Source organism: Chiloscyllium plagiosum, unplaced genomic scaffold (assembly GCF_037043375.1).
Source record: "Chiloscyllium plagiosum isolate Xiang-an unplaced genomic scaffold, Cpla_swu_hap1 HiC_scaffold_47, whole genome shotgun sequence".
NCBI classification, from domain to species: Eukaryota; Metazoa; Chordata; class Chondrichthyes; order Orectolobiformes; family Hemiscylliidae; genus Chiloscyllium; species Chiloscyllium plagiosum.
This window is the reverse complement of record NW_028270185.1, coordinates 12332590-12356061: the sequence shown is the minus strand read 5'-3', so window position 1 is coordinate 12356061 and position 23472 is coordinate 12332590. Positions and strand designations below refer to the sequence as shown.

General features: G+C 46.4%; 1 protein-coding gene across 2 annotated transcripts; it reads left to right on the top strand.

Moving 5' to 3' along the window:
* The first annotated feature begins 1055 nt into the window (after positions 1-1055).
* Positions 1056-16485, top strand: LOC122542834 (CLOCK-interacting pacemaker). 2 transcript variants are annotated; one of them, XM_043680914.2, is made up of 4 exons: positions 1056-1198; positions 7760-7964; positions 11129-11295; positions 14228-16485. In XM_043680914.2, the coding sequence occupies exons 2-4, from the start codon at positions 7766-7768 to the stop codon at positions 15185-15187; spliced, it is 1326 nt and encodes a 441-aa protein (XP_043536849.2). In that variant the 5' UTR covers positions 1056-1198; positions 7760-7765; the 3' UTR covers positions 15188-16485. The 2 variants fall into 2 exon arrangements, with proteins under 2 accessions (XP_043536849.2, XP_087840163.1); XM_087984037.1 differs by lacking the exon at positions 1056-1198 and adding an exon at positions 5109-5250.
* The last annotated feature ends 6987 nt before the right edge of the window (positions 16486-23472 follow it).

The following is a 23472-nucleotide window of genomic DNA, read 5'->3' as shown; positions in this document are numbered from 1 at the left end:
ATTCCCATCACTGGTTTGAGGTTACCATGAAGGACTCTTCTTTTTCAACCTCTTCCCTCACCTGAGGTCTGATGGCCCTCAGGTTAAATCACCACCAGTTGCTTCTCTCTGGTGAGACTGTGGTGACACAATAACATGCTTGAGTACACATGACAATAAAATTTAATTCTAAACCCCATTTTCCTGCCTTTTCCCCATAACTCTTGATTTCCTTACAGTTTAAAAATCTGTCAATGACAGTTTTGAATAAAATTTCTAATCAACCTATTCAGATATAATGTCTCACTCTGGGACTTAAACCCAGGCCTTTTCCTAGCTACCATCAGTTCTGAGGAAGGGGCACTGGGACCCCAAAATGATAACTTTGATTTCTCTGCACAGGAGCTGCCAGACCTGCTAAGCTTTCCAGCAACTGATGTTTTTGTTCCTTAAACCCAGGCCTTTGGTCCACAGGTAGAGACATGACCACATGCCCATAGGTTTGTTCGCCGAGCTGGAAGGTTCATTTTCAGATGTTTCATCACCATATGAGGTAACATCTTCAGTGAGCCTCTGGACCACCACTCAACAGCCTTAATTTTAATAAATGGTTGCCCAAATACCCTGCGTCTAACTCCTTATGTTCAGATTTCCATCTAGGTGCCCAATCTGTTGCTCAGTATGACCATCAATCAAAGCTCTGCAAAGATTTTTACGCTTTGCACTGCCCCACCGCGTACAATTATTTCCTGAAGACCCTGCTCGTTGCATTGCACTGTTTGCACACGTGCCTGCCACCCCACACTGCCTCGGGGCTGCATGCATCACTGCTGCACCTTTGCACTTCGCCTCTCACTCTGCAGCCCGCTCACGTTGAAGTGCCTCAAGGAGCAGCGCGGACCGGCCGCCTGAGCGGTCGCCATGGAGACGGCCTGTCAATCACGCCAGCCTCGCACGAGGCCGCGCACGGGCGGCGCAGCCGAACACACTGGGCAGGGGGGGGGGCGGAACACAAGCTGGGCGGTTCCACCGGGTCGGATTGGTGGAGGCGAGGAGAGGAGCGCCCCTCCATTGGTCAGGACCGTGGTCATTCAGTGGGTTTTGGAGGGCGGGATGATCAGCAGCAGCAGCAGGTTTGGGTGAGAGGCGGCGGAGGCAATCGGGAGAAACCGAGAGTGTCCGAGGACGAAGGCGAGTGGGAGGTCGGCGCGGCAGCTCGGTGAGGGGAACGGAATTAAAACATCGGGGTCCGGGACATAAACATCCTCCACTCCCCTCAACATCGGGCACAGGGACCGGAGAACGAGCGGAGCCTCGGGGTGGGGGAGGGGATCGCGATCTGACAACTGAGGAACCCCCCCCACCCAGAGTGAACCTCCATGTACCAAGGGGAGGGGGTCCCATTGGGGAGGGGGCTAGAGAGTGTGGGGATCCCATTGGGGAGGGGGTGAGAGTGTGAGGGGATCCCATTGAGGGGGTTAGAGAGTGAGGGGATCCCATTGGGGAGGGGGCTAGAGAGTGTGGGGATCCCATTGGGGAGGGGGTGAGAGTGTGAGGGGATCCCATTGGGGAGGGGGCTAGAGAGTGAGGGGATACCATTGGGGAGGGGGCTAGAGTGTGAGGGGATCCCATTGGGGAGGGGGTGAGAGAGTGAGGGGATCCCATTGGGGAGGGGGCTAGAGTGTGAGGGGATCCCATTGGGGAGGGGGCTAGAGAGTGAGGGTATACCATTGGGGAGGGGGCTAGAGTGTGAGGGGATCCCATTGGGGAGGGGGCTAGAGAGTGAGGGGATCCCATTGGGGAGGGGGCTAGAGAGTGAGGGGATCCCATTGGGGAGGGGGCTAGAGAGTGAGGGGATCCCATTGGGGAGGGGGCTAGAGAGTGAGGGGATCCCATTGGGGAGGCGGCTAGAGAGTGTGGGGATCCCATGGGGAGGGGGCTAGAGTGTGGGGATCCCATTGGGGAGGGGGCTAGAGAGTGAGGGGATCTCATTGGGGAGGGGGTGTTTAGAGAGTGAGGGGATTCCATTGGGGAGGGGTGAGAGAGAGGGGATCCCATTGGGGAGGGGGTGAGAGAGTGAGGGGATCCCATTGGGGAGGGGGTTAGAGAGTGAGGGGGTCCCATTGGGGAGGGGGCTAGAGTGTGAGGGGATCCCATTCAGGGGGTTAGAGAGTGAGGGGATCCCATTGGGGAGGGGGCTAGAGAGTGAGGGGATCCCATTGAGGAGGGGGCTAGAGAGTGTGGGGATCCCATTGGGGAGGGGGTGAGAGAGTGTGGGGATCCCATTGGGGAGGGGGCTAGAGAGTGTGGGGATCCCATGGGGAGGGGGCTAGAGAGTGTGGGGATCACATTGGGGAGGGGGGTAGAAAGTGAGGGGATCCCATTGGGGGGGGGGTTAGAGAGTGAGGGGATCCCATTGGGGAGGGGGCTAGAGAGTGTGGGGATCCCATTGGGGAGGGGGCTAGAGAGTGTGGGGATCCCATTGGGGAGGGGGCTAGAGAGTGAGGGGATCTCATTGGGGAGGGGGTGTTTAGAGAGTGAGGGGATTCCATTGGGGAGGGGTGAGAGAGAGGGGATCCCATTGGGGAGGGGGTGAGAGAGTGAGGGGATCACATGGGGGAGGGGGCTAGAGAGTGAGGGGATCCCATTGGGAAGGGGGTTAGAGAGTGAGGGGGTCCCATTGGGGAGGGGGTGAGAGAGTGAGGGGGTCCCATTGGGGAGGGGGGGTTTAGAGAGGGGATCCCATTGGGGTGGGGTGAGAGAGTGAGGGGATCCCATTGGGGTGTGGTGAGAGAGTGAGGGGATCCCATTGGGGAAGGGGGTGAAAGAGTGAGGGGATCCCATTGGGGAAGGGGGTGAAAGAGTGAGGGGATCCCATTGGGGAGGGGTGAGAGAGTGAGGGGATCCCATTAGTGAGGGAGGGTGTTAGAGAGTGAGGGGATCCCATTGGGGAGGGGGGTTAGAGAGTGAGGGGATTCCATTGGGGAGGGGTGAGAGAGAGGGGACCCCATTGGGGAGGGGGGGGGGGTTAGAGAGTGAGGGGATCCCATTGGGGAGGAGGTTAGAGAGTGAGGGGATCCCATTGGGGAGGAGGTGAGAGAGTGAGGGGATCCCAATGGAGGGGGCGGTTAGAGAGTGTGGGGATCCCATTGGGGGGGAGGGAGTTAAAGAGTGAGGGAATCCTACTGGGGAGGGGAGGGGTGAGAGAGTGAGGGGCTGCCATTGTGGAGAGGGGATTAGAGAGTGTGGGGATCCCATTGGGGGTGGGGAGGGGCAGGGGGGTTTAGACATTGATGGGATCCCCATTTGTGATGTGGGGATTCTAATGGGAGTGGGGGGGATGGAGAGAGAATGTGGACATCCCAGTGAGGGGAAGGAGGGTAAATAATGTGGGGATCTCAGAGAGGGTAGGGGGGGGTGGAGACTGTGGGGAACGCAGTGAGGGGAAGGGGGTAGAGAATGTGGGGATCCCAGTGAGGGGAAGGGGGGGGGGGGGGGGTAGAGAACGTTGGGATCCCAGTGAGGGGAAGGGGGGTAGTGAACGTTGGGATCCCAGTGAGGGGAAGGGGTGTGCAGAATGTGGGGATCCCAGTGAGGGGAAGGGGGATAGAGAATGTAGGGATCCTGTTGGGTGTGGGGGCAGTGGAGAGAGAACGTGGGGTTAGAGAACGTGGTGTTCCCAGTGAGGGGAAGGAGGGGTAAAGAATGTGGGGTTCCCAGTAAGGGGAAGGGGGGTAGAGAACGTGGGGATCTCAGTGAGGTGAAGAGGGGTAGAGAACGTGGGGATCCCAGTGAGGGGAAGGGGGTTCGAGGATGTGGGGATCCCAGTGTGGGCAAGTGGTGTGCAGAATGCGGGGATCCCAGTGAGGGAAGGGATGTGCAGAACGTAGAGATCCCAGTGAAGGGAAGGGGAGCAGAGAATGTGGGGATCCTATTGGGTGTGGGGAGAGAACGTGGGGTTCCCAGTGAGGGGATGGAGGGTAAAGAACGTGGGGATCCCATTGAGGGGAAGGGGAGTACAGAACATGGGGATCCCAGTGAGAGGAAGAGGGGTGCAGAACATGGGGATCCCAGTGAGGGGAAGGGGGGTGCAGAATGTGGGGATCCCAGTGAGGGGAAGGGCGGTAGAGAACATGGGGATTCCAGTGAGGGGAAGGGGGGTGCAGAATGTGGGGATCCCAGTGAGGGGAAGGGGGGTGCAGAACATGGGGATCCCAGTGAGGGGAAGGGGGTTGCAGAATGTGGGGATCCCAGTGAAGGGAAGGGGGGTAGAGAACATGGGGATCCCAGTGAGGGGAAGGGGGGTGCAGAATGTGGGGATCCCAGTGAGGGGAAGGGGGGTGGGTAGAGAACGTGGGGATCCCACAATGGGCATGGAGGGTTTGGTAGGAAATGAGGTAGGTAGAGGAGGTGCATACTCATGGTTGGAATGCAAGTAGAGACTAATGGGAAAAGGGTGTCCGTTGGGTGCAGCTTGATAATGGAAGGGTCCCACTGGAGAGGAGGGTCGTGGATTTGGGTATCCTAGGGATAAAGAGGGGTTTACAGAATTTGGATGTCCTCTGGATATGGTTTTAGAGGTTATGGAGGTGGCGGGGTAAAGAATAATGGGGAGAGCAGATTGTGTGGCAGTCCTGGGGTGAGAGCAGATGGCATATGGAGGAATGGGCAGAGGATGTGGGGGTCTGGTGGGCAGCAGACATGAGTGTCCTGGGGAGAGGGGAATGAGAATGTGGAGTTCCTGGTGGGGACAATGTGGGGTGTCTCAGGGTCAGAGGGCATGGGAATGTGGGTTGTGGAGTGTGGGAGCAGCTTTTGGAAGGTCCTATGGCTGGATTCCCATGTGGGAACAAACACGTTGACAGTCTAGGTTTTAAATGTGAGCATAATGTGGTATTTGGGGAGAGGAGTTGCAAGTTCTGATGAGGGCATAGAGGGAAGGAGATAAAGAATTGAATTTAAAATGTGGAGAGTTTCCTGCAAACTGAATGTAAACTTGGGATTGAATTGCATGGTTGTTTTGGTCAAGGTATCAGTTTTCACTGTATTTGTGCATTATGGGATTATTTTACAAAATTATTCAATTTCAAAAGAGCAGTTTGTCAGAGGGAGCATTGTTTTGATTTGTTTATATATCTTTACAGATTTTTGTTGCTTCAGCTGTTCAGGGTTGGGGACAGCAGGAACTCTGCAGGATTGGAAAGCAGTTTATCAGACAGACATAAGCTCCATGTGACGCAGCAAGTCTCTACCTGCCTCTGAGTCATTACAGTGAGGAAACGGGCACAAAGATGTTTAAAAATACTAGTAAAAAGGGCCTTAATCTGAAATTGCTCAGGATCTGCTTTTTAATTAATTGAAGATTTTAGACTTGCGATTCTCATTTAGTTAAATCTCTTATTTCGCACTTTATTTCATTTCTGTTTTCACTGTGCTGCTCCCTGAGGCACTCATTAATTGCAGACTAAATCTCAATAGTTGCTATTGTGAGGTGGCTTATGGCTACCTGACCTTAATGCTTTCTTCACCCATCATAACGTTCGTGGCCCCAGGAAACTTGAGAATGTCCAGTAAAATTTAGGTAACTGATAAGGGATATCCATTTTGGTTTTGGTGTCATAAATTTTCAATTCTCAGATTGCTTGTTTTGGTGAGCTGCAGTTTGCACTCTCCATTCTTCCAACATACTCTTGTGAAAATCTGGCTTTTGACCAGTCACCTCAGAGTTGTTGTTATCCGATACGTCAGTGCCGTCCCAGGGTTGATGAACAAAGCTTCTCTCCAACTCAAGGAAGCTGATTAATTACAAATAATCTTACAGCATTGAGAAACTTTCGCCAGTCCAACTGGACTTGGTCAGTGTTGATGCATCTCACAAGCCTTCTCACACTCTCCTATTAGCGTGATCTTATTAGCGTGATATTTTCTTCCCTTGAACTCCTCATACACATTTAGCTTTTCCTTAAACTCAACTATTCATTGGTTAGCACTGCTGCCTCACAGCGCCAGAGACGCGGGCTCAATTCCTGCCTCAGGCAACTGTCTGTGTGGAGTTTGCACACTCTCCCTGGGTCTGCGTGGGTTTCCTCTGGGTGCTCCGGTTTCCTTCCACAGTCCAAAAATGTGCAGGTTAGGTGAACTGGCCATGCTAAATTGTCCGTATTGTTAGATGAAGGGATAAAGGTAGGGGAATGGGTCTGGGTGGGTTGCTCTTCGGACGGTCAGTGTGGACTTGTTGGGCCGAAGGGCCTGTTTCCACACTGCAAGTAATCTAATCTAATTTAATTATAGTAATGAGTTCTATATTAATCCCAGTTTGTGGGTTTAAACAAAAAAGTTCTCTTGAATTGCCTATTGCATTTAGCATATATGACTAATAAAATCCCTACGATGTAAAAGGAGGCATTTGGCCCATTGACTCATCACAGATCCTCTGAAGAGCCCCCATCCAGACTCAGCCCCCCACCCTTTCCCTGTAACCTCGCATTTACCACAGTTGATCCACTTAGCCTGCACATCCCCGGAAACAACGGGGTAACTTAGCATGGTCAAATCCATCTCACCTGCACATCTTTGGATTGTGGGAGGAAAGCGGAGCACCTGGTTGAACTACATTCAGACACGGGAAGAACATGCAAACTCCACGTAGACAGTCACCTAAGGCTGAATCAAGCTCAGGTCCCTGGTAATGTGAGGCAGCCTTGCTAACTACTGAGCTGCCATATTGCCCTTGGATATTGATAAGATTTGACAAACAAAATGCAGGGCAGTGGGTTAGACTTGGAGAAGGTCAGTGGGCCAGATTGTTGCCTACTGTGCCATTTAAAAAAAATACATTTATGGGATGTGGGCATTGCGGATTGGTCAGCATTTATTGCCCATCCCGAGCTGCCCTTGAACTCAGTGGCTTGCTAGGCCATTTCAAAGAGCAATGAGAGTCTACCAAGTTGCTGTGGATCAGGAGTCACATGCAGGCCAGACCAGGTGAGGATGGTAGATTTCCTTCCTTGAAAGGCATTAGTGAGCCAGATAAGTCTTTTTTCTGCTATTTGGCAATGGTTATGTAGTAATCAGTAGATTCTTAATACCAGTTTTTAAAAAATTGAATTCAAATTCCAACACCTGGGGAATTGAACCCAGGTCCCCAGAACATTAGCTGAGTTTCCACATTAATAGTCTAGCAATAATACCACTAGGCTATCACCTCCACGTGTCCTTTGTTAGAAAAGAAGATGGGGGAGGGCAGGGTAAAGAACAGCATCAGGCCATACAGAGTATCAGTGGACAGGCTTGCATTCAATTTCCAAGTGTGTTTTTTCATTCATCACAGAATGTGGGTGTTGCTGATTAGTATTCCCCAGATAATAATCAAGAGTCAGCCACACTGCTGTGTCTCTGGCGTCATGTGTAGGCCAGGTTGGAAAAGGATGGCAGATTTCCTTCCCCAAAGGCTGTTAGCGAACCAGATCGGTTTTTACAACAATTGCCAGTTTTTATGTGGTTGCCATTAGGCTAGGTCTGTATTCCAGAATTTTCTTAAAAATTAAATCAACATCTACCATGCTGGGGTTCAAACCGATGACCCTGGAGAATTAGCCTGGGAATGTGAATTCCTAGTGCAGTGGTATTATCATGATGCTACCCTCTCTGCCTCACTCACGCCCTCACTCACTCTCACTCATATATGCTCACATACGCTCTTTTGCTCTGTCTCACATATACCCAGACGTGCACACATGCCAATAATGATATTCCTTATAATTCTGGATTTCTCTTTCAGAGAAACATGTCTCTGGATAAAGTGCCTGTCGTCACAAGAATCTCTCGCAGAAGCCTAAAGGACAGGATGAATGGGGTTTCTGTTAAATTGGAGAGTCTGCCAAGGAGTTGGTACGAAGAGACGGAGAAAATAAATCACATGGGAAGTGCCAGGAAGAATCGGAAAATGTCATTGGAGGAACCAGAGAAAGATTCTGGTTTTTCAGGTAACTAGTTGGGAGAAGGTGTGTGTGGGTTGGGGGATAGTGGGTGGGACGGGGATGGAACAGTGGATTGTATTGAGTGATGATTTAAAGTGCACGCCGGCTGTCTCTTTGAAATACTGTGACAACCTGAAGATGACCAGGTGCCACATTTACCAGTTCAATTCAACAACTGTACAAAAAGTACCACTCCACTACAACAGTTCAGTTTACAACAACCTGATGTGCAGGTTAGGTGGCCGCACTAAATTACCCATGGTGACTACATGAATTAGCCATGGGAAATGCAGGGTTACAGGGATAGGGAGTGTCTGGGTGGGAATGAGCTTTGAAGGGCAGAATAGCCTGAATGGTGGACTCAATAGCCTGAATGGTGTGCTTCCACATCATAGGGGTTCTATGATTCTTCTAAATGTTCCTTTGGGGCAGCACGGTGTCTCTGATTAGCACTGCTGCCTCATAGCGCCAGAGAGCTGGGTTCGACTTTACCCTCTCATAGCTGTGTGGAGTTTTGCACATTCTTCCCGTGGCCGCATGGGTTTCCTCCAAGTACTTTGGTTTCCTCCCACAGACCAAAGATGTTCAGTTTAGCTGGATTGATCATGCTAAATCTCTAGTATGTAGAGATTTGTAGGTTAGGTGAGTTAGCCATGGGAAATGCAGGGTTACAAGAATAGGGTAGAGGATTGGGTCTGGGTGGGGTGCTCTTTGGAGGGTCAGTGTGGACTCAAAAGGCTGCATGACCTACTTCCACGCTGTAAGGATTCTATGACAAGTACCTTGCCATAAAATGAGAGACAATGTACCTGTATGATGAGAAATAGGAGTAGGCCATGGGACCCATGTGGCCTATTCTATTTTTCACTAAAGTAGCTTATTTCTGCCTCTATATCTCCACACAGTCCTTGGATTCCCTTACTGCCCAGAAATCTGTTTTAAAATTTTCTTTGTTCATTCATGGGATGTGGACATTGCTGACTGGGCCAGCATTTATTGCCCATCCCTAATTGCCCTTGAGACGTTTGTGGTGAGCTACCCTCTTTAACTGCTAAAGTCCCATTTGATGTGTGCTGTGGGGAGGGGAGTTCCAGGGTTTTGATTCTGTAACAGTGAAGGAACAACAATATCTTTCAAGTCAGGATGTGAGAGACTTGAGTGGTGTTCCAATGTCTGAGTTTGCTGTTGTCATTTCTACTGCTTTGGTCAATATTAGGTGGTCTGTCTGGTTTTATTCCTGAATTTCTCTTAGCAATTTGATACAAGTAAATAGCATGGCATGCCTTTTCAGAGGGCAGTTAAAAGTGAGCCAACATCAATCCCATCAAAGTGAATCAATATAGACCAGACCAGGTAAAGAATGGCAGATTTCCTTCCCTGAAGAGCGTTAATGAACCAGGTGGGTTTTTCCGACATGCAACAATGGATTCCTGGTCATCATCAAACTTTTAATTCCAGGTTTTTAAAAACTCAAATCCCACCATCTGTTTGGTGGGATTTGAATCTGAGACCCCAGAGACTTATACTGGATCACCAGTCTAGTTAAACCACTGCAACATCACCTTCCCCATGTTTCCACCTTGCACTGCTTACTGCTTTGTGTTTGATATCATGATGAGCTGAAAACGTGTTGCTGGAAAAGTGCAGCAGGTCAGGCAGCATCCAAGGAGCAGGAGAATCGACGTTTGACCTGCTGCGCTTTTCCAGCAACACATTTTCAGCTCTGATCTCCAGCATCTGCAGTCCTCACTTTCTCCATCATGATGAGCTGACAAAGTTGAAGACTGTTTAAAGGGACACTTGTAGAGTGGGCTTAGATGTAATGCTGATTTTTTTTCTTAATTTATTGATGAAAAGATTAACCTTTATAGAGGTTTATAAAATCATATGGATTGGAAAGTTTTAGAGGGACATGGACCAAATGTAGGCAAATAAGACTAGTTTACTGTAGGAAACCTGGTTGGCATGGACACGTTGGGCTGAAGGGCCTGTTTTTATGCTGTATACCTCTATGACCCTATGGGCATCAATGACAAGGTCAACATTTGTTGCCCATCCTGAAGTGTACCTAAGTTCAGTACCTTTTCAGATAATTTCAAATGACAGTTAAGAATCAACCATATTAGTGTAGAGGCGCAAAAGTTTGCAATGACGTAGTGGTATTCTTGCTGGACTAGTAAGCGAGAGTCCAGATAATGATCTGGGGATCCAGGTTCAAATCCCATCATGGCACATGATGGAATTCAATAAAAACCTGCAATTAATATTCCTTAGGTAAGGAAAACTGCTCTGGTCTAGCCTATAAGTGTCTTTCCTGAAGAAGGGCTAATGCCCGAAACGTCAATTCTCCTGTTCCCTAGATGCTGCCTGACCTGCTGCGCTTTTCCAGCAACACATTTCCATCTATAAGTGTCTTCAGACCCACAGAAACATGGATTACTCTTTGAAATTGCCTAGCAAGCTACAATAAAAACCACTAATAATATCAAACTAATGAATATGAATAGACAACCTAGCATCGACACTGGAAATTGCAGCAAACTCCACCATGCTGGCCTTGCAAAATCCTCCAGACCTGCACCTGGGAGTTAGCATCATAACTGGGAGAACTGACTCATAGTCTAGTCAAGCAACAGCCTGATATACTCATAGAATCATACCTAACAGATAATGCCCAAACTGTACCATTAACATTCATGTGCATGTACCATACTGAAGGGAGGTCAGGCTGACCAGAGATGAAATAGTTGTACAATTGGGCATTGTCCTGGGAGTTCAAATGATCAAAGCTTCATGACATCAGGTCTGAATATGAAGTTGAAATTAAAATAAATTATTTTCACTGGCAAGGTAGGATCTAGAATGTATTGCCCGAGAGAATGGTAGTAGTAAATTAAACTACAACTTTCAAAGAGAATTGGATAACTATTTGATTGGGAAAAAAAGCAGGATTATGGTGAAAATAGGTCGAAATGTTCACTTCTTTCAAAAACCCAGCGCATGTACAGTAGGCTGAAGCGGTTTCTGTGCTATGTCATGTGCAAGCAGAGATTATTTTGTACATTAATTTCCACCAAGTTGTAATGATTTGATGGTCCATGTTTGAAGATAGTTTGTATTATCTTTGCATTACCTTTGGATGCATCACTTCCTCTCTGCTTTGCCCTCAGACACGAGTTCAGACTATCTGAGTACACTGGAACAGACCGACTTGGAGGATCCACCTTCGCAAAAGAGGCCAGCTGTGTCAAACCACATGGAGAGAACAACAGCTGTACAGAGCTCACTTTCCAGCCTGACTCCTGTATACATTGTGAAGAATGTTCTTCTTAAAGAGGTACAGACCCGCCCCCTGCTCCACAATGTCCTGTAGTAAACCCTCTTTAAGATGTGGATTAGTTAGGGGAGAAACATAAGGACACAAAGTGTGACGTGTGCAGGCCTAGACTCCTTACCTCTACTTGTTCATGATTCATGGAGAGCCTCACTGGGTCCATTCTAGTAGCAAGTAGAAAAAGAAGGATCAACTGGTCCTGCTGATCACTGTTCCTGCTGCAGAACCCCTGTCTGTGCAGTGATCTGGTGAAGAGGGACTTTTGCAATCACTGTGAATAATCTGTATATAAAACTATAAGGTGTAGGAGTGGAAACAGGCCATTTGGCCCATCACATCTGCTCTGTCATTCAATGAGATCAGGGCTAGTCTCAACTCCACTTTTCTGCCTTATCCCCATGACCCTTGGTCTCTCATTCACTAAAAATCTGTCTATCGCAGCTTTGAATACTCTTGACTAACCCAGCCGCAACAGCCCTTTTAAAGAAGTAAAGAATTCTAACATGTTCACCATCCTGAAAGAACACGTACTTCTTGGCTTGATCTTAGACAGACAAGTCTTTACTCAAGATTATGTCCTCTGGTTCCAGACACTCCGATAAAAGGAAACAATATCTTTGTATCCACACTATCAAGCCCCCTAAGAATCTTGCATGTTTCAATAAAGTCATACCTCAATTCTCTAAATTCCAATGAGTGTACACTCAATCTACTCAACCTTTGATCAACCTGGTGAATCTTCTCTAGACTACTTCCAATGCCACTCTGTCTTTCCTTAAATAAGAGGCGTAAAACTGTTGACAGTATTTCAGCTGTGGTCTGGTTAATACCTTGAATAGTTTTAGCAAGACACCCCTATTTTTATACTCCATTCCCTTTGAGATATAGACAAACATTTCATTTGCCATCCTTATTATCCATTGAATGTTTTTTTTTGTGAATCATGCATGTGTATCCCCAAATCTCTCTGCACCACAGCTTTCTGCGTTTTTCTCTATTTAAACAAAATCAGAACTTGCTGGGAAAACTCAGCAGGTCTGGCAGCACTGTGGAGAGAAAACAGAGTTTACGTTTTAGGTCCGGTGACCCTTTTTCAGAACATTCCTAAAGATGTTTTTCAAGCAATTTATGGTTTTGTTTCTGATTTCCAGCATCTGTAGTTCTTTGGGTTTTTTTCCATTTAAATTTCCTGCTAAAATACTTAATCACACATTTTCCCCATGTTATATTCCATCTACCAGCTTTTTGCCCACTTACCTATAAATATCACTCTGTACTCCCTCTTGTTATCATTACTACTTGCCTTCCCAAGAATATTTTTTGTCATCCAGACTTGATGTTAGTGCATTAGCTTTAGTCAGTACAGGTAGACAATCCCTTTGTCCAAAATTCTGAAATCCGAAAAGCTCTAAAGTCCAAACGTTTTTTGTGAAGTTTTTTTTCTCATTAACAAGGTTGTTTTGCGTGCAAACAGTTAACCCAAATCAACACCCACTTGATGCGTGTCACTCAGATGTGACGTTGGGGGGCAGGGGGGGGGGTGGCCCAGCATCAGCAGACCTCAATTCTCTCTCAATTCTGAGTGGGAATGCTCTTCCAGTAAGATTTTTTAAAACGTCACCATCAAACTGTCACTTATTCTGAAATTCGAAAAACACTGAATTCCAAAAACCAGCTGGTCCCAAGAATTTCAGATAAAGGATTGTGCACCTGTAATATATATTCTAAATAATTGTGTTCCCAGTACTGATTCCTGTGCCACTCCATTCATTCTAGTTTGCCATGCTAAAAAGGCCCCCTTTTTCCCAATTCTCAGTCTTTTATCATTTATCTTCTGTCTTCATCCTCTACCAATCTAATATGCTACTCCAGACCATGGACTTTTGTCTTATTAAGTGTGTACAACACCTTATTGAAAGGCTTTTGGAAATGCAAATATATTGCATCTACTGGTTTTCCTTGATCCATTCTGCATGTTACCACTTCAAAGAACCGTAAATTTGTCAGGCATGATTTCTCCTTATAAAGCTATCCTGACTGCTTGGTAATATTTTGCATTTCTAAATGCTATGCTATTACATCCTTTATAATCAACTTTGACATTGGGGAAAATTACAAATGCTAAGCTGACTGGCCTATAAGTTAGCTGTTTATTGACTCTCCTTTTTTTTGAATAAGGATATTACATTGGCAATTTTGTAATCCTCTGGGACTTGTCCAAAATCCAATGATTCTTGGATGATTACTGCCAGTACAACCACTATATTAAAGTATTAGAAACATGACCATCTTTAGCCCCATCAGTTTCCCTAGTACTTTTGCTCCAGTGATATTTTTTATTTTCTCCCCTGACCTTTACCACTTTCAGTGTTTAGTACTTTTGGAATGTTATTAGTATCCTCTACCATGCAGATTGATACAAAGTATTTGTTCAACTCTTCTGCCATTTCTTGATTCCCTACTATTATTTCCCCAGCCTTAATTATTAAGGGGCTTGGGCTCACTTCTTCTGCCTCTGACTTTTTATATATTTAAAGAAGCTCTTTCTGTCTGTTTTTATGTTACTTGCTATTTGCATTGTACTGAATGAGAGAAACCTTTCCATTACTGCTCATCATCTGCCCACTGTGCTGGCAATCCTGACCTTGCTATTGTTAGTCAGTGTTTGTTCACTGACAGGATGGTCACACACAGGTTGTGTGAATGGTGACGTGATGCCCAGATGCAATATTTCTATTATACCAAAGGTGTGCTATCTTGTAATGTACTTATACTGAATAATAATGAGATGCGTAGGCAGTGGCTGCAAAGGGGCTTATTTTGTGCTCGCGTGGAGTCGTTGCATGGAAGGCTTGTTGCATGCTTACAGGGAATGGCAGTTCCTTTAAATCACTGGATCTTAATTCTGCTTTACCCATTGCCATGTTTTAAACAGCCTCTGTCCGTTCCAACAAGGAGTCAGCTTGTCCAAGCCCAGCTACAGACCTGGGGAAGTCAGCACTCCCTCGGGACGTCAGGCCAGACCCGAGTGGTCTTCATCGGACAGCCTTTGGCAGCTTCTTTTAAACCGCAGAAGATTGAGGCAAAGGCTGGGACAGGGAAAGATACCTATCTTCCGATCTTAAACTCCTACCCAAGGATAGCGCCTCACCCAGACAAAAGCCGGGATGACAACAGTAGCCGGGGTCAGGAAGGGAACTCTCCGGCTCAGGACGACAGGACTGCAGATCACAGCAAGAGCAAACGTTTATGCCTGGACGAGTTGGGAGAACCCCCGCAGGAATATCACCGAAACAAGCAAACCTCGCACGTCCCACCAGTGGGCCACTGCCAGCAAGCTGAGAACACGCAGCAGACACCCCCTTTTGGGCCAGCGCACTTTTACACTCAGTTTGATGACTCCGTCTCCCCATCACCAGTAGTTTCTCCGAATCCTGTTCTCCAGTCTGAATCCTCTGAATCTGTGCATTCATCATCGTCATCATCCTCCCCTGCCTCCACATTTTCCCATGCTTCCAGTGCCCAGTCACTCTGTAGTGACACCACCCGACTGGCTGACAGAGGCCCCAGGCGACCAGTCTCCAGTCCCGCCAAGGAACGGCGCTTCCGCAATACGGTGGAGATCCTGAGTAGGTCAGGGCTACTGGAGATTACGCTGAAAACCAAGGACCTCATCCGGCAGAACAATGGCACCCAGCAGCAGATTGATGAACTGAAGGAGCACGTCCGGCTCTTCTGCAGCGCTGCCCAGAGCCGAGACCCACGGGCACTGCTGAGGCTCCAGGAGACAATGAAATGCTCTGGGAATTATGCATCGGTGACCAATGCTCCCTCTTCCTGCTCGGCCACAAATCAGCCACTTCAAGCCACTGCTGAGCAGGCACCACTACTTTAACCAAGAATCTTCAAAATAAAGGCCTTGTGTTAGTGGAGGGAATGAGTCAGAAACTGGAGTTCAGCTCTCATCTCAGTGAATGATGGAATGGTTTCAAGGGGCTATATTTTTCATTATTCCGTGGGACGTGGGTGCTATTGGTAACTCTTGGATGCTGCCTGAACTGTTGTGCTCTTCCAGCACCACTAACCCAGAATCTGGTTTCCGGCATCTGCAGTCATTGTTTTTTACCCCGCTATTGGTGTTGCCTATCCCTAATTGACCCTGACCTGAATGACTTGCTCTGCAATTTCTGAGCACAGTTTAAAAATTAACTACAGTCACTGTGGATCTGGAGTCCCATGTAGACCAGACTAGTTAAAGACACCATCGTTTGATCCCTAAAGGACGTTTGTGAATCAGATTTTTATGACAGTGGTCTCATGGCCTCCATTACCAGGACTAGCTTCTTTTTCGTTTCATTAGCTGCCCCGGTGGGACTTGAACTGAAATTCCCCAGCATTTTAACGTGGGTGTTTTGATTACTACTGTTTCATTGCCACTACACCACTGTGCACTACATATCGAAGGACAACCACTCATACCTGTAACTGCCTCCCACAAAACATGCCATGCATATTTAGATGTAAATGTCACAGATTCCAGATTTTTAAAACAAAAATTCACCTTTTATGATGTTTTCACTTTTATTTTGTGAAAAGATAGTTTGGGCTCGGCAGAAATGTATTTTACTTGCTGTAACTACTGGGTTATCTGAAGAACTGTTGTTGTTTTGACTGGTACCCTGGTAGTTCTGTGCAGTTTGCTGGGAGAGACACCTGAATAACTTGCAATTCTACTCTTTGATGGCTCCAATTTGGAGTAGTAGTGCTGTGTGAACTGGATGCATGCTAACATACTCGACACACACAGACACACACATACACCTCCCACCCACCCCTTGATGTGGCTCAGCAATCCGAAGATTTAACTTCAGGTGGTTCAGTACACGTGTTGACACTGCCAGTGCGGTATTGAGGCAGAGTCACAATGCCAGATAGGCTGTCCGTTGCGTGAGACTTTAAAGTGAGACCCCACATGCCCCCTCACACAAGATGAGAAAGATCCCTGGCCTCTAATAGAAGGGCAAGGGGAGTCCTGTCATCACACTGCACTAAAACCCTGGTTGACCGACTGATCTCGCTGTGGTTTGTGTTCACAATATGATTATAATGCCTTGTTGTAATAAACCACTGAAAGTCAATAAATGGACAGGGGTGTTTTCTGACCAGGGTAATAAACTGTTGTGTTTAATGCAAGATTGTTTTGTAGTAGTTTGCTGATAGAATTCCATATTATCAAGGGCTTGGGCTGCTTATTCTAACTATCTTGGGATAACGAGGTTTGGTTGGTTGGGATCTGCAACCCACACGTTGTCTGGAAGGACCGGCAGTGATTTTCGTGCAGCCTGTAGTGTTACTGCGGTTCGGAGTAGTTCTGATTTCCCGATCATCTCTAATGTTGGACTCACTGGACAGAGAACAGAAACCAGCGAGCGGTTCAAGCTGCACCTGACTGTGCAAAGAGCAAGTATAATTCATTGGCCTGATACACAAGACTAAACCTGCCACTGCCTGATCTGCTGCACTTTCCGGTATATATTTTCATTTCCAACATCTGTTGGATTGGACTCCTGTTGTCGTAATCTGACTGACTACCTGATTGTAAGCAGAATTCTTACATGAAACCTTTAACACAATCCATTAAGATGCTGGCACTGAGAGCAAAAGGCTAACTATTGCAGACACTGAAACGTTTTTAATGGTTTCTGATGCAAGCGCTCAGCAGGGTTTGTGAGCATGGAATCCAAGTTTGTGACCCAGATATCGAGCATTGGCAATCACAATCGGATTGCTGCTCTGCTCCATGTTTTTTTTCTGAGCTGTGTATTTCTAGTTATGAATTTCAATCCTAGTTCTTCCAGAAATACAGAGCATACCTGAAATTTAACAGCTCCTTTGTAATGCAGGATAGTTGAGGGAAGCCAAAACAAGAAGACTTTACAGCAATCAGTGTGCTCTGTTATGCAATTTAAATGTCCAGCAGCACACTTAAACAGCTACTGTGAAAGGGTAAATAGAGTCATAGAGATGTACAGCACGGAAACAGACGCTTTGGGCCAACTCGTCCATGACGGCCAGATACCCAAAATTAATCTAGTCCCTTTTGCCAGCATTTGGTCCATATCTGTCTGAACCCTTCCTATTCATATACCCATCTAGATAATTGTACCCACCTCTACCACTTCCTCTGGCAGTTCACTCCATACATACACAGAAAGGTTGCCCCTTAGGTCCCTTTTAGATCTTCTCCCTCTCACCTTAAACCCTGTAGTTTTGGGGATCCCTTACCCTGGGGAAAAGACCTTGTCTATTCACCCTATGCAAGCTCCTCATGATTTTATGAACCTCTGTAAGGTCGCCCCTCATCCTGCGACACTCCAGGCAAAACAGCCCCAGCCTATTCCGATTTTCTCTATAGCTCCAACCCTGGCAACATCCTTGTAAATCTTGATGATAACATGGGCTTGCAGGTGGCATCTGGTTAAAGCAATATGATCGAGGGTGTGGTGCTGGAAAAATACAACAGGTCAGGCCGCATCCAGGGAGCAGGAGAATCGACGTGTCGGGCATAAGCCCTTCATCAGGATTACGCCTGAAACGTCGATTCTCCTGCTCCTTGGGTGGAGCCTGACCTGCTGTGCTTTTCCAGCAATCTTCAGTTTACCGGGCACTTCCCACAGAACCTGCTGCATCTGGGATTCTGCAGGATTTCGAGAGGTCTGTGCTGCTCCGACAAATACTTGGGCTAGTGTTATGAGTTGGTGAGTGCTCTTCAGAATTCCAACCCTTTTCTCACGTGGAAGTAAATGTGAGCCATCTGAAAAGGTGCATATGGTGAAGTCTTGGTGGAACAGCCTATCGTCTTAATTAGATAAGGTGTTGGAGAGCTGCAGGTATTTGTGGAACTGTGTTGTACTTTTAAGTGATGGGGTGCTGATGGCTTTGTTGCCATGGGCATGCATTCTCAGTATTTTGTGCCATAACATACTTGCACTTTGTTTTAGTCTCTTTGAGTTTGGGTTGTTTGGTGAAAGAATGCTGAGTGCATTGGATATCTGCAGCTGTTCTTTGAATATTTATTCTTTTAAATGGGATTTGTTTTTAAATTCGCTTGTGGGATGTGGGCCTTGCTAGCTGACCTGCATTTATTGCCTGTCCTTTTTGCCCTTGAACTGAATGGCTTTGCTAGGCCGTTTCATAGGGCAGATGAGAGTAACATTGTTGTGGGTCTGGAGTCACGTGTGGGCCAGACCTGGTAAGGACGATAGATTCCTTCTCTGAAGGACAAATTAGTGAGCCAGTTGGGGTTTTCCTGACAATCAGCAGTGGTTCCATGGTCATCCGTAGATTTTCAATTCCAGTTCCTTTCTTTCATCAAATTCAAATTCCACCATTGTGTCATTCGAACCCGGGTTCCCAGGACATTTAGCCAAGTTTTCTGGATTAATCATCTAGCGATAATACCATGAGGCCATTGCTTCCCCTTAAATAAGGTGGCATTGTTGGCAGAGTTAGAATTTATTTCCAAGCCCTGGTTGTTATTGAAGTATGTGGTTTGCTAGGCTATTTCAGAGAGCAGTTAAGAGACAACTGTGTTGTTGTGACTCTGGATTCACATGTAGGTTAGACCAGATAAGGATAACAGATTTCCTTCACTAAAGGGATTGGGGAACTGTTTATTGCAATCAATAAAATCCAGTGACAATGGTCATCAAATTTAAATTTCACCAGCTACTGTGGCAGGATTTGAACCCTGGTCCCCAGAGCCTCTATACATTACCACGACAACACTGTCTCACCTTTAGTGATGTGTTTTAGACATCACCGTAACCAAATACACTACTTTGGATCCAAATGGCACTATGCAAAATAAGTGTAAGGAAAGGAAGCGCTAAGTTACTATGTCTTGAACTGAGGCAGTGGTTAATTAGTTGGATTTGAAAGATCTCTCTGCACTATTTGATGATTTATGGTGTCCTGGTCAATATTTTTTCTTTGACCAAGATGTGAAAAATCAAATTAATTTGTTGATTTATTTCACTGTTTCTTGCTGTGTGAAATCAGCTGTCATTTTCTTCTATGTGAATAACTCACTTGATGTAATGCACTTTGAGAAGTTCTTGGAAAATTAATAAGGTGCCAGAGAAATGAAAGTATTTTAATTATGAGACCCTGGAGTCTGCGGCTGTCAAGGTGTCCAAAAAGTCAGTATTTCTGCAGAAAAGTTTAGAACATTTTTCAAAAATACAATAGGAGTCTGTTAGGGACGGTGGCCTGTACCCAAACCAGAAAGTATAGATTAGATTCCCAGCCTGTTGTTGTGCAGGGGACTCTCTCTGGCTCAACCCTTTTAATGTCAAGCAAATATTTGAGGTAGCTCCTGGGGGGAAACAGTCTAAAGAAGAGCCCTATCAGACTCCCTGTTAGATCTATGTCTCTCTCCACTGATTCACCCAGACCTGGATTTTAGTAGCATTTTGTACTGGGACAGCTTGGTTCCTGATGTATAGAAGCAAGTTGTGTCTTTGCATGCGAGTTTGCAGGAGGGGTGCTGTTGATGTGAAAACAGGGCGAAGAGAATAACGAACAATAATTACCAATTTTTGTACAGTGTATATAGATGTGGGTTAAATTCTTAAACTGCATTGGAATTTGTGATAGAAAACACTCTCATGGGTTTAATTTGCTAATTTTAAGACTTTAACATAGTAGAGATTAGGGTGACTTATCTGATAGGTTAACTGGACAGGTCTTTATACTGAAGGGAGAGTTAGGGAGTTTCTACAGCAGAAGACCTTTATTCTGAATGTTCCTCCTACATGATGTTTGAGGTGAGGTATGCCATTAGTGTTCCATCCATGTACATCTGCAGGAAGTGCACCCAACTCTTGCTCCTCCAAGACTGCATTAGGGAACTGGAGCAGGAGCTGGATGAACTTCAAGTCATTCGGGAGGCAGCGTCTATGATAGATAAGAGTTACAGGCAAGTAGTTACTCCTAGGCATGAAGAAAGCTGGGTAATTGTTAGAAGGGGGGAAAACAGTTAGCGTAGTGATCTCTTGTGGTCGTACCTCTGAAAAACAAGTATACTGTTTTGGATACTGTTGTGGGGCATGACTTACCGGGGCATGGACTGTGGTGCAGGTCTCTGGCACAGAGTCCGTGCCTGTTGCACAGAAGTGGAAGGGGGAAAGGAGGAGAGTGTTTGTCATTGGGGACTCAATAGTGAGAGGATCAGATAGAAGGTTTGTTGGGAATGAACGAGACTCACGGTTTGTGTGTTGCCTCCCAGGTGCCAGGGTCTGTGATGTCTCGGATCATGCCTTTGGGGTCCTGAAGAGAGAGGGTTACCTGCCCCAGTCGTGGTCCACATAGGTACCAATGACATAGGTAGAAAGAGGGATAGGGATGTAAGGCAAGATTTCAGGGAGCTAGGGTGGAAGCTGAGAGCGAGAACAGAGTTGTTATCTCTAGATTGTTACCCGTGCCACATGATAGTGATGTGAAGAACATGGAGAGCTATCTGCTGAACACATGGCTGCAGGGATGGTGCAGGAGGGAGGGTTTCAGGTTTATGGATAATTGGAGCTCATTCTGGGAAAGGTGGGACCTCAACAGGTCTTCACTTAAACCTGCGAGGGACCTGTGTTGTAGTTCCAGTACACAGGAGGGTGAGAGTAGGGAAAACAGGGACAGGATTTCACAGTCACAGGAATGTGGCAGACAGCAAGCTGGTATGAAGTGTGTCTACTTCAATGCCAGGAGTAGCTGGAATAAGGTAGGTGAGCTTGCAGCATTGATAGGTACCTGGGACTTCAATGTTGTGGCCATTACTGAGACATGGATAAAGCAAGGGTGAGGAATGGATGTTGCAGGTTCCAGGATTTTGATTTTTCATTAAGATGGTGGTAAAAAAGGGGGAGGTGTTGCTTTATTAGTCAAGGACGGTATAACAATGGCTGAAAGAACATTTGATGAGGACTGAGGTGGTACGGGCTGAGGTTAGAAACAGGAGAGGAGAGGTCACACTGCTGGGAGTTTTTTTTTTTATAGGCCTCCACAAAGTTCCAGGGATGTGGAGGAGAGGATTGGCAAATCGATTCTGGGCAGGAGTGAAAGGATAGTCATTATGGGGGACTTTAACTTCCCCAACATTGACTGGAAATGCTATAACTCTTAATATGTTGGATGAATCACCTTTTGTCCAATGTGTGCAGATGGGTTACCTGACAGTGGAGCTGGGTTAAGGAACAGACATTGCATGTCTTTGATAGGTGTGTCCCTGTCAGGCGAGGAGGAAGAGGTAAGGTGAGGGAATTGTGGTTTACTCAAGAAATTGTTTCTTTTGTTAAGCGGAAGGAGGCGGCTTATGTGACTTTGAGATAAGATGGTTTAGATGAGGTGATGGAGAGTTACAGATTAGCTAGAAAGAGAGAGTTAAGAGCAGCAAGGAGGGGACATGAGCAGTCTTTAGCAGGTAGAATAAAGGAGAACCCTAAAGTTTTCTATAGATATGAGGAATAAAAGGATGACGAGGGTAGGAATAGGGCCTGTCAAAGACAGAAGTGGAAAGTTGTGTGTGGACCCTGTGGAGATTGGAGAGGTGCTAAACGAATACTTCTCATCTGTTTTCACTCAGGAAAAGGAGAATATTGTAGAGGAGAAGACTGAGATATGGGCTATTAGACTAGAAAGGATCGAGGTTAGTAAGGAGGAGGTGTTATCAATTCTAGAAGGTGTGAAAATAGATAAGTACCTGGGCCAGATGGGATTTTTCTGAGAATTCTCTGGGAATTTAGGAAGGAGATGGCCAAGCTTTTGGCCTTGATCTTTGAGTCACCACAAACCTCAGTTTTTTGAGCAGGTAACTGAGCATGTGGATGAGGATAGGGCAGTTGACATGTTGTACATGGACTTCAGCAAAGCCTTTGATAAGGTTCCACATGGTAGGCCACTGGAGAAAATGCTGAGGCATGGGATTGAAGGTGATTTAGCAGTTTGGATTTGGAACTGGCTTTCTGTAAGAAGGCAACGAGTGGTGGTTGATGGAATACGGTGTGTTAGATTTTATTGGTAGAGGGATTGAGTTCCGGAGCTGTGATGTCATGCTGCAACTGTACAAAACGCTAGTGCAGCCTCACTTGGAATATTGTGTACAGTTCTGGTCGCCCCATCATGGGAAGGATGTGGAAGCATTGGAAAAGATGCGGAGGAGATTTACCAGGATGTTGCCTGGTCTGAGTCTTATGAGGAAAGGATGAGAGACTTGGGTCTGTTCTCATTGGAGAGAAGGCTAAGAGACGATTTAATCGAGATAGGTAAGATGATCAGAGGATTAGATAGGGTAGATAGAGTCTTTTTCCTAGGACCATGACGTCAGCTTGTACGAGTGGGCATAGCTTCAAATTAAGGGGTGATAGATTTAAAACAGATGTCAGGTAGGTTCATCATTCAGAGTGATAAGGGCGTGAAATGCCCTGCCTGCTAATGCAGTTAACTCATCTACATTACGGGAATTTAAACAGTCTTTGGATAAGCATATGGATGATTGAACAGTGTAGGGTAATCGGCTTAGATTAGTTCACAGGTCGGCGCAACATCGAGGGCTGAGGGCCTGTTCTGTGCTGTATTATTCTATGTCCTCTCCCTTAACTCTCTAATTGAGCAGCATGTTCTGAGGTGGGGCTATAAATGCCCAGGTACCAGGAGAGAACTTTTTAAAAAGCATTATTTCTGTTTTATCTGTCCCTCCTATCTCCTTTTGATGAATACAGTAGGTTTAAATGGGTGTTACAGGCAGCCAGTGGCTATATTGTTGATGGGTTTTAAGCCAGAGGGATGGCAGAAGGTTGCTCCTTCTCAACAGGCTTCTTTTATCCTCTGAGCACAGACAGAAGCCAGTTGCAGAATTGGTTCACAAGGATCAATGTGCCTGCCAGGAGAGGGGATGAGAGATTCCTACAGTCCAGTGACCTCATGAATCTGGCATCCAGAGGTGATGCACAGCAATAGTGCTCTGCAGGATGTAGGTTTAGCTAATTAGATTTGGCTACTTAAAAGGTGGATCCATACAGAGAGCTAATGTATTCCAATCTTTGTCTCAAAGTTAGACTAAAATCCCAACTTTATGTCAGTAGCTCACAAGTGCCATCGTGTGGCAGAGTGCAAGAACTACAGTTAACA

What these genes read in the sequence shown, in the direction of transcription:
- LOC122542834 (XM_043680914.2), top strand. Translation starts at nt 7,766, where the DNA reads ATGTCTCTGGATAAAGTGCCTGTCGTCACAAGAATCTCTCGCAGAAGC. An exon ending in GAAAGATTCTGGTTTTTCAG is followed by an intron (nt 7,965 to 11,128) that starts GTAACTAGTTGG and finishes CTTTGCCCTCAG; the next exon opens with ACACGAGTTCAGACTATCTG. An exon ending in AGAATGTTCTTCTTAAAGAG is followed by an intron (nt 11,296 to 14,227) that starts GTACAGACCCGC and finishes TGTTTTAAACAG; the next exon opens with CCTCTGTCCGTTCCAACAAG.